Here is an 11925-nt window from a genome sequence, read left to right as displayed (position 1 = left end):
TAGTTGATGTGGGGATATGTTTAATATTTATACATGGACTTGGATGTGTAAAAAACTCCGATTTATAGGTTAATCGGGCTTTTCATCCGGGCTTTTCGAGCTTTTATCCAGGTTTTAGACCGGTCTTTTATCAGGCCCGGTCTTTATCCAGGCCAGATTTTTTGCCGGGCCGGGCCGGGCCAGATTTTTGACAAAAAATCAAGGACTTGTAAGGACTTGCACGCCAGATAAAGACCGGGCCGGGCTTTTAGTAGACGGGCTTTATCCGGTCTTTTTACCGGGCCAGACCAGACGGTCTTTTTAGGCCCGGTCTTTTTGTTCAGCTCTAGGTTGGTGTGGTGATATTTTGGGCTGAAATTCAAGTTTGTTCGGGTTGGGTTATGTCGGTTGGGTTTTATTTGGGCCGGGTTTTGCTATTTTGGGCTGAATTTCAAGTTTTTTAAGAAAATTTGTAAAAATATCTGTATTTTCATAATTATTTGAAAAAATACGGTCAAAGTTATAAATGAGATTGCAACGTCTTGTCTTTCCGGTAGACACAGTTGCAATGAAGATTTCACCGTATTTTTGAAAATAATTCCTGCAACTTGTATTTCTAAAGAACGCCCTTATTTTAATTAAGAAGTAAATATTTGTAGGATAAAGTAAAATGATGGTTCTGACCTTCACATATATTTTTTACTTGTATGACCTATGATAATTATATTGGGTTTCGGTTTTCAATATGCTCGATTTCAATGGAATGAATTTGATAATGAATACTGTAATAAATAATGATTCAAGATTGTTCACTTGATTTGAATGATTTGCTTAATTTTAATAAAACAAAATTGATAATAATATTGTAACGAGTAATGATTCAAGATTGTTCATTTGATTTTGATTTGAATTTGAAAATGCAATTATACATGATGAATCTGAGAATCTCATGATTCGGAATTATCCAGCATTTTCTCGATGGAATGAAAGCCAAAACCCAAATAGTCTCTTATCAAACTGCAACTTGAAAAAGAAAAATACCCATCAAACTGAACTTAATCCTTTTTGACAAAGATTAAAGACAACAGACAGTAATAACACATCTAAATAGTATATACAAGTTACAACAAGTTCTCCGAATAATAGTACAACTAGTAAACGAAATTAAAAAATAAAATTAAAATTAGCACAATTAACAACAGCTGAACATGGTGGTTAACACGCCCTCAATCACCAGCACACCATGCATAGTGCTTAGGTTTCGGAGAAAAATGCTGCATTGTAATGTCAGCAGGCTAGGCACTTGCTCATGGGCTTGTGTAAATGGAGAAACGCAGAAATTGTGATGGTTGTGTCCAGTTCAGCAGAAATTCTCCCGACTAAAACGAAACATTCGATAGATAGATGTATATCCTCAAGCAGATGGGGGTTTACGGGCATATCCCAAAACCATTACAAATTCCTTCGCTGAGGAGCCAATTTTTGCAGATACTTTTTCAGACGATGATATTTTTTGCAGCCACAGTTCAATCAGTTTATGCAGTTGTAATGTGGGGACAACCGGCTCGCCCCTGCATCTGATCTCAATCTGTAGTTCAAAAAAAATAATTACCATAAACTATGAAGCTACCAGAAACATATGAGAATACATACTTTAATGCCAAAGAAACCAGAACTACCAAAAGCTTATTTCGTTCATATTGCTTGTTATGACTTGTGCTAAAAAAATTATACATGGCTGGAAAAAGATCACTCACTTCATCTTCACCAGGAAGGTTTAGTTTCCTCATTAGGTACTTCTGTATAAAAGAAACAGATATGCTCCCATCCCTGCAAAATAGTGTGTAAATTTAGTATAAGAGCCCGACTTATTTGTCCCCTTTAGGCTTTAGATGTAATACATCGAATAAAATTTTCAACTTTTCATCGCCATTATCAGGTATTACCGTATTAGCACAGCCATACCAAGGCCCAAAGCTTACTGAATCTAGTTTAATCCATGGTAAATAATTTCAGACCAATCAGCTCGGAGAAGTGAAGACATTCAAGAATGAGAGGCTTATGTATTAGTTAAAGGAAGCCCAATTCCTTCCCCTGAGAATCGCTTGGCTGATCCTTAGTCTAAATGATGGGTACTTCTTATATCGATGCAAATCAAATCTTTCCGTCTTTTTAAAGGTGGGTTTCGATGAAAATAGTGAAAATGGTGCAGGGGGAAAATGATCATGATCTTCACTAAAAAGGGGTTTAAGAAAATGGGTTTTTCTGAGTGTAGGGTTTTTATCAGAGGGTGAATACATAGCAACTTGTCTCTCTTCCACCAGAGTGTCTCCTCCACTGTACGGATGATCCTCCATTAATGAACTTTTCAATAAGGTTTTTTACAATAAAAATGAGAGGTTACAAGTGAGTGATTTTTTGAAGTAGTTGTCAGTTTTTTAGTTTGAAGTTAACAACCATTAGTTGCAGACTCTAATGGAGTATTGCCGTAGCTATTTTATAGTTGGAGTCAAAAGTCACTTGCAACAGTCACCGAGAAAAACAGACCAGCAAATAGTATATGATTATGAAAAAATTCGACAGGAACAATCAACAAGAAATTGAGGGTAGCCCAATAAAAAGAAGTTTAATTGACTGATCAAGAATTTGATTTCAAAAAAAGGATACATATACAAGATATTTTACATAACAAAGGAGTAAAGGACTTAAAATATACATAAGGCCATAGGATTTATATACACAGCGGGTAAAAAGAAGGTACATTGTTGTATAGAAAAGGTGAACAATAAGAGTAGGCAGAATACACCAAAACCATAAGTCGATGACTCACTATCTCTTTGCAGTTTTTGTGATTATGACAATAACAAAATTAAACAAGTATCCCAGCATAAAATAATAAAAACCATAAGTGTTATAGGCTTTATCGCAATTTTATAGTGTTATAGGATTTATATACATAGCAGGTACAAAGAAGGTACATCGTAGTATAGAAAAAGTGAACGATAAGAGAAGGCAGAATACACCAAAACCATAAGTCAATAACTCACCATCTCTTTGCAATATTTGGAACTATGAACAGAACAAAATTAAACAAGTATCCCAGTATAAATAACAAAATCTGGTCTTCCTGATTGCACAAAATAATAAAAAAGCAACCACAAGGCCAAATGCATATTTTGTTAAGAAGGAGACTGAACAATTGAATCAGAGTCTGTTAGCAAGTTATCAGGGACTTAATATTTAAACCACGGTGCTGTTCTTTTCGGGCAATATCAAGGTCTTCTACTTGGACTATAAATGTTTAAAGAATGTCATGGTATCAAAGGGGGATAACTCCAAGAGTACGAGACAATGCAGTATTGGGTAAATTACAGGTAACTGACAGACTCACTAGGGTTTGAAGATAAGAAGCATTCCATTGGAGTGGTGAATATAAATTTTAATGGAACACATAATTACATTTTGTTGGAGAACTAATAAAAAGAGAGATATTGCTAAACTAGCACATATATCTGTATAAATCACTTCTACAGTAAATGAGGCTACATATTAAAAGTTCTATTTCCACTCAGATTGCCCTATAATAGTAATAGTCTAATAGATAACAGATCTTTAGCATATAAATCACATCTAAATTATTTTGGGAGAAAAAAATGTGCTACATATTATATTACGCAAGGCTTCTGAGTTCTATGGAGACAAAGCACAAACAAACATTGAAAAATAAGAAAAAGAAAAATAATGCCGTGGTGAGGAACATGAAAAAGTAAACTTACTTTATTCTTAAGAAACTTGCAGATATCTGAGGCAAGGACCTATAATCTTCCCTGGAAAAATACAACTATATGACATTAGATATTACAGATCTTATAGAATGATGATACACAGAAGTTTTGCTAGATTATTTATGTCTAAAAAAGGCTGAAGAAAGAAAAATAAGATTCTCACAGGTCTTTCGAAGCCACTAGCGAGCACCAAACTGGATTTAATCTTTTTTCATGCCTGATGTTGCAAGCGTCCAGCACTTCCTGGGGAGAGAGATTGGTCTTTCCAAAAGTGCTTTCTTTTTTGTGATGCAACCATTGGATTCTTTTGGGTTTTCTAGATTCAGGAAGGTGTATACCAGTGCTATAATTCTCATCTTCGATTTTCCGCTTATTTCTAAAAGCAAGTTGTTTAGCTTTTGCAGCATTGGTAGGTTGTGATTTGGATGTAGATCCTTGTGATGTGAACTTCGCAGATTTATTCCTATTTGCAGCTTCTACAAGAAAGTTCAGTGGCTTCCAAACATTAACTTTTCCCTCACCTGTGCTAGCACCATTTTCTGTTCCTATATTAGGTGTAGAATGGCTAGAAGGCTCACCATTTGAAGAATTCTGCATGCATACGTATTATATTAGCACCACGGAGAGAAAAGTATACATAACACCATTGTTGGAACCCATACAGTAGCAGTGTTACCATATAAGTACAGAGTTGACTTCTTTACCTGCTTGGTTGGTGTCTCACGTGATATAAAGCTCGCAAAATTTTCTTCTTTCTTTATCTGTTTTTCAACTGAAAAACTCGAACCTCGCAGCGGTTTTCTTACAGGAGCTTTTGATCTTCTCCCAGTCAGTGCAGTCTTTGACGAAACTCTAGGACTGTTGACCACCAAAGAAGAGAGTGACTTTTCCTTTCTTCTTGAAGGTAATGCAAACGAGGAAAGATCTTCAGATGGATCCAGCTTTCTTCTCTTGTAAGGAAAGATCTTTGCTCTTAAGTCTTCCAAATTATGATCTGGCCTGAAAATCCAAATTCTCTAACTCGTAAGCTACAACAACTATACTTCATATCAATAATTTCATGAGCAGGCAACAAAACCAAGATTGAAAGTTGCAATATAAACTTATAAGTTGACAATTAAAAAAACAATATATTGCATATAGGAAGGAATCATTGGACCTCAGCTTCTCCTCTGGCACAACGCCCAAATCAATGTCGCATACCGGACAACGTTCTAGTTCCTCGTCTGACAATTTCTTGCAAATGCACTTTCTACAGACTGTATAAAATCCGAAAATCAATTTCAGATAACCAGTAAATTGGAAGAAATTAGAAACCCTATCAAAGACCATGTTAAATGTTACTCCTTTTAGACGGGGTACCAAACTAGAGCGAGAAAAATATTTTACACATATCAGTCTACTGTATAAAATACATTTAAGAGTTAGAAATTGATAAAGGAGGGCCCTCAATTTACTACGATTACAAGGGCCATATATATATATATATATATATATATATATATATATATATATATATATATATATATATATATATATATATATATATATATATATATATCAGAGAAAATCCAACTAATACAACAAAGAGAAACAAGCATCCTTCATCAGCGCTACAATATTATTCTGTATTGTAAAGACTTCTTAGCACAAAACTCCAATCTGGATAAATCAAGGGCAATAGTGAATTCATATTCACACAGCATACCCCTATTTCTTGCCAAGTTTTAAACTTTAAACTTAAAAGTTTATACGGTAGCAGCACCACATATATTGTCTAATGCTACTTAAGTTTTAGCTTTATATCAAAATTGTATCTAGTTACTAACTAATCAATTTTCCTTTTGTAACAAGACATCATTTCAGGATAACAAGAAGCTTCTAACATTTCACTTGAATAGCATCTAACAGATTTCAGTAGGATTGTCCAACTGAACCTCACAATGACTACAGATAATATAGTTACATCATAATAACATATGCATACCAAGTTTATTCGCAAGAAATATCCATTCTATTTTAAACCCCATGAATGGATAATAAAACATAAGCTCTTTTTGGGAAGGGGTACTACAAGTGAGCAAGAATCATATCTTACACCGATTTTTCCTTTATCTAACATCATAACATGCACTTTTCTAGGCTATAAAGACCAAATAAAAAGTCAGGAATTGACAGAAGAACGGCCTTTATATTGCACCATCACCATAAGGGTCAATCTGCTAGATATGCATTCAGAGATAATCTAACTCATACAATAAACATAAACAGGCATCCTTCATCAGTGCCTCAAACAAAATTCTCTCAGGTGAAGACTTTCTAACATGATACTGCAGTCTGGAGGAAATTAACCGTGATAATGAACTGAAATTTCTTAGCTTCTTGCCCCCTTTTACACAGCAAATTTTAATCTTTTTCCACCATAACATCAACACCAGCTCCATTACCCAATTTTAGCTAAAAAGAAACATTTTCACTCACTAATTAATCGATTCTCCTTCCGTACATTACCTACGTATGTACTAGAGCTAGCTAGATAGCAACGACTACTAAACATCAGATCGAGGGAACATAAAGCTTAAACATGAACAGCATCTAACAAAGATCAATATAATTGCCCAGCTCAAGCTCACAATTATCAAAAACTACACACATACATTATACACATAACAAAAAATATATAACAAAGACCCAAATTGCAATACACATCAAGTTAAACCCATGTCTAAAAAAGCATAAACAACACAAAATCAACATCAAAAGTACAAGTCCAAGAACCCAAGAACACAGCAATTGAACACAAGTAGAACAGATGAGCTCACACGTGTGGAGACACTCAGAGATAGTTGTAGCATCTCTGAAAATGTGATTGCAAATAGGGCATGTCATGCATGCCACAAGTGCTTCCCTCTTCACACTCACCATCTCCTTGAACATCCAAAAATCACTCACCTACCTGAAAAAATTAAAAAAATAAATTCACGTTAGTTCACAAGTAAATACACTGCATTAAAACATTACATACTCACTATTGTCACATCAGTGTCTGTTGTGTCAGAGAGAGATGGGAGAGGGGGAGAGAGAGAGAGAGAGAGAGAGAGAGAGAGAGAGAGAGGGAGAGAGAGGGAGGGAGGGAGGGAGGGAGATGGGAGAGAAATGGGAGAGATACAGAGAGAGAGACCTGAAAATCAAGAACTGAACTGGGTATGTGAGCAAGTGAAATACAAGTACAGAGACTAATTGGTTTCGGACAAAAACGAGAAGGGGGGTTAAAATTGCGATCTGTTTGGGAGATGAAATCGAGAGTGAAGAAAATGAAAAGCGGCTGTTCGAGTGCTGGTATGGATCCAAACACTTCTTTTTGGTTTTTCTGTTTTTTATATTTACAGTATTGTGTTCCTATAATATTTAAACGGTTTGGCTAGTGTGTGCCCATGGGCACATGCTAAGCACTAACATTAATAAAAATGGAGGGTTTTGATTGGTGTGGTTGTTGTAACTGCAGGGGGGTCCACTATTATTAAAAAAGGTAAGCCAATAGAAACCCTCCAATTTCATAAATTTTGGTGCTTAATGTGTGCCCATGGGCACACCATAGAAAAACCGATATTTAAATACTTGTAATGTATTGAGGTTAGTAGGGGGGCAGGGTGATAACATGCGCCGATAGCGCAGTTTAGATGACTGCAGGCACCATGTCTTTCAGGCTGCCACGTGTTTTTGGGAAGTTGAATAGTGAGAAATGATTATCTTAAAAAATTATATTACCCACAGTAAAGTTTTGAAATAAAGTTTGATTTGATTCTATTTTCAGTATAATATCGACTATAAATTCATTTTATCCTCCCAAAAATCTTCCAAAAAATTTGTATTTGTTAAATTTTGAGTATAGATATTGATTATAGAGTTCATTTGATCTCCACAAACTAACAAATGTTGATGGTCCCTTCAAACATATATATCTCACCTAAATTTAGATTTATGCATATAAATTCATGAATCTGTGAATAAAATCTAAATTATCGGAATATATTTTTTGTACAAAAATTTTCCCTGTATGTGTATAATAAATTATCTATATTCACATGAATATGAATTATAGTTTATATGTTATTTTTGATTATCATGTCTACTCAAATTTTTTAAGTTTTTAATTCATATAAGTATGAATCATTAGATAATTAGGCTTAAATTTTATGAAGTACAAGTATTAGAGTACATAATCGAATAAAATGTAATATGGTCATCTGACTTTCAATTTTTTTTGTTCTAAAATATTGTAAACATTCGATAACCTACATATTATGTTCTACAACATAAACATTATAATCAAACCGTTGAACAATTACTTGTATAAATCAGAGGACACTATATTTTGCAATATAACTATTAATATACTTGTTAAATTTGAAAGATATTATTAATTAATTGATAATTATGTTTAAGACAACTTATAAATGATAAATTTGTATAAATTTAGAAAATCAAAATTATTATGTTTGATTAAATTAAAAAATAATGACACATACTCTAATTCTCCATTTTTTTTATACTCTATAGAACTTAAATATAATTATGTTACATATTGTATTATAATTGATAGTTAAAATCCAACTTTTGTTGAAATGATGGCTCGGTGTTTTGTTTTGTACAATTCACTTCTGGTCCTAATCGATCCCATGATTCCCTGCACCTTTTTGAAACTTACGCACTTACAATTTTTATAATTTTTAAATTTTATGACCGTAATTTTGTATCAAATTTGAATGATGAATATATGTATGACGTCACAATTGATATCGTTCGCAACTCTCATCCACTTGCTAATGTTGTTCCAAATTTTAGGCAGTCAATTATTTCTTTGATCTTTTTTTTTTATTTTAACGTAGGAATCCGCAGCCGCTACCCTTTGGGTGCGCACTGGGTAAACCCACGAGCTCACGTAATAGCCTGCAAACCACGTGAATCAAGGTAAACCGTATTTGATCGAATTTTGAGTGATAAATACTCTTATAAGGGTTGGACTTGGTATGAGTGGCTTAATTTTCAGAGTTAAAAAACTTCTTTTCCCTGACGATCACTTCAAGTTACATATACGAGTTGTGTTCGGAGACATGCTGATGCTTAACAAAGACCGAAAACATATTATCCGGGATGATGTTCCATTCCTTAGCGTTTTAAATCATCATTTTCGTGACAAATCTCATTAAGACGACATAAGAGAGTTGGGTTTTCACCAGCAACACCTACTCGGATTAAATATAGTGGAAAAAACTGTCCACTTTGATTAACGTATTCAATACCAGAATGATAGTCAGACTATGTAATTCTTTACCGTATCACAACATTTATTTACCGTTTCACAATATTTTTTTATTATATCACTACATTATCAACAATACTAGTAGTGTTATGTTTTTTTATCAAATCTAGTACTCTACTTTGGTCATATACTGTTTTTTCACTTAAAAAATTTTGAGGGGTCGATTGTGTTGTCCCTATTAAAATTCGTATCTGATTGCAGAATTCGTATCTGATAGACCACTAAGTGAAAACCAAATAGTGTTACACATGCGTCATCAGTTGTTGAAAACAATTAAGTGAAAACTAAATAGTGTTAGCGATTTTTATAAAATTTACGAGAAAGAACATGGTGACAATTCGTATTGTACATGGGACTTTCACTCACATGTTACCATCATTCAGTTAACCGGATTTAATTTTAGTGTTGAAGATTTTGATGGTCCAATAATCAACACTTCAGGAGAAATCGTAGGAATGTTTGTTGGAAATGCATCTCAATGTGTTGGTATTCATTTTACAACACTCAAAGAATTTCTAAAATATTACATTGGTAACTTTCTTTTTCTCCATCATCTGTATTTTTTGATTGTGATCAATTAGATTATTTATACGTGTGTTTGTATGTTGCGGTCTTGTAGATTCAAAAGAGCCAAGGTTCTAAAACAGTAAATGGCACCTACGTAGTGTACTTATTATATAATTTGATTTGATTTTAAAAAAATATTTTGGTTTCTATTTTATCTTATACCGTTGAACAAGCTTTATTAAATATTAAATTTGTCTGGACTAAAAGCAGAGAAGAGAAAAGGAATCAAACTATTATAATTGATAAGGAACTCAATGACCATCGCCAGGGAAGAAATCTTGTGAGAAAGTTCCTACCAAAATAAAGTTCAGATATCTTGAAATCTCGCAACACTATCTCGACAAACGATACTTGTGCTTCAAATTATTAATTTACAAACCTTATACCTTATGTCTTTAACAAACCAAACCATAATGCTTCACTGGAATTATTTGGATCAGTATATGGAAATATAATAATAGGTTTTTTTTTATAAAACATACATAAAATATTTTACCTTAAATTACGATCTTAAATATTGTGGAAGTTATATATTACTTTGTTCAGCGATATGAAATGAGTATCATTTTAATTATTAAAGTCATAATAAATATTAAACAAATCACTCTTAATATGTGTTCAAGCAACAAAATATTATTGTTAGAGTTCTATGTATTATTCTTGAATGTTACCACAACCAAGTAAAATGTTATGACTTCTAGTATTTTTAATAATATATTTATAATATTATATTTAGATTTAAGCAAGTTATTTACTATTTGTTTTTAATTAAAACAAGGAAAAAAAATATATAATAAAAAATAAATAGTAAATAAACTAGATAAAATTTAAATTATTATTATAAATACTAGAAGTCATAAATTTTAATTGTTTGTGATAACATTCAAAAATAATGTGTAAAACTCTATAAATAATATTTTTACTGCTTGAACTCATGTTTAGATGTTTTTTTTTATATTTATTGTGACTTTAATTCAAATGATATCCCGTTAAAATCGGTGAACAAAATGATATATCAGCTGTGATTATTTTTGTCGAGTTATGAATAGTTTGATTTCAAAAGTTTTTAAAGTGTTGTCAAAATTTATTAATTAATAGTTTAACAATTTTCAGTTTAAAACTTATTATCAAGAAAAGAGTTGGAAGCAACCATATATCAAGTGGCAAACATCGAAGTACAGGGAAGTCGTGACTCGTGAGCTTAAATCATAAGCTAAAAATGAGTTACCTGTCTAATTCAACATCTCATGTAAGTTCGAGTAATTTTTGTGTTTCTATGCTGTATTTAAACAACTAGTTGAGAAGTCGCGCGTTGCGGCGGCCTATAACAATTATATTAATGATTCAATATTAATATTTGTAGAATAAAATAATTTTGTGGCTGTTTATAAAAAGTATATATTAATGTTTCAAAATTAATATTTGTAGGATAAAATAAATTTATATTATAAAAATCTTGATGTAATACCAATACTAATATATAAAATTGCAAAATTAGACTATAATTCATAGTAAAAAATGAAAATAAATTTATACACGTAATTAACAATTTAAAGCATGACGAATCTTAAATATATTTTTTTTGAAAAGTGATCATGTCCTTACATTGTCACTTTCCTCCAATTTTTTTGGATTGATTGTGCGCAAAAAACATCTAACTTAAATCTGTGAGATGGCGGTCTATAACAACCCTTGCTTGTAACAATATTTATTTTTTAATACTGTATAAATAACCTTTACCTAAAAGTTACTTGAACGGAGCAAACAGATAATGCATGTATAATTTTTTATTGTATACAAAGTAAATCATATAAAAATCGACAACAACAAACATGTCCGATGAACATAACAAATAGTATAAAAGAATAACCAACAAACATTCAACACTAATAGTTAATTTATTGATATCAACCATCAATATCATGTCAAGACTATATTCTTTTTCCGTGTTTGGATTTGTCGACTCCAATATAGCGGTCTATAACTACATTTGCTTGCAACAACCCTAATATACTTATATAAAGGAGAAACGAGGGGCGTGTAGGTGGCGCCTCTCACATAGCTCCGTTCTATTTTTCTAATTTTCTAGAATTTTTGGATGAAAAATATCAAAAATAAAAACTACCTTTTTTAGTTTCGGATATATTGAAAGCAAGTTTCAAGACTGCCATTATCAAAATTTGGAATTTTTGAATAAAAAATATCAAAAATAAAAACTACTTTTTTTAGTTTCGGATATATTCAAAGCAAGTTTTAGAACTACTTTTTTTA

At 32.3% G+C, this 11925-nt stretch overlaps 1 protein-coding gene across 2 annotated transcripts; it reads right to left on the bottom strand.

Moving 5' to 3' along the window:
• Nucleotides 1–1003: 1003 nt before the first annotated feature.
• Nucleotides 1004–7140, bottom strand: LOC108211238 (E3 ubiquitin protein ligase DRIP2). Of its 2 annotated transcripts, none has more exons than XM_017382778.2 (8): nt 6946–7140; nt 6587–6720; nt 4924–5023; nt 4469–4763; nt 3928–4355; nt 3756–3806; nt 1737–1809; nt 1004–1567 (listed from the first exon to the last, which is right to left on the bottom strand). In XM_017382778.2, exons 2-8 carry the CDS (start codon nt 6699–6701, stop codon nt 1394–1396), a joined length of 1236 nt encoding a protein of 411 aa, XP_017238267.1. In that variant the 5' UTR covers nt 6702–6720; nt 6946–7140; the 3' UTR covers nt 1004–1393. The 2 variants fall into 2 exon arrangements, with proteins under 2 accessions (XP_017238267.1, XP_017238268.1); XM_017382779.2 differs by lacking the exon at nt 6946–7140 and adding an exon at nt 6794–6932.
• Between the last annotated feature and the right edge of the window lie 4785 nt (nt 7141–11925).

This window comes from Daucus carota, chromosome 3, assembly GCF_001625215.2.
Source record: "Daucus carota subsp. sativus chromosome 3, DH1 v3.0, whole genome shotgun sequence".
Taxonomy (NCBI): Eukaryota; Viridiplantae; Streptophyta; class Magnoliopsida; order Apiales; family Apiaceae; genus Daucus; species Daucus carota.
Note: the sequence above shows the minus strand (reverse complement) of the source record. Positions and strands in the feature narration are given on the sequence as shown.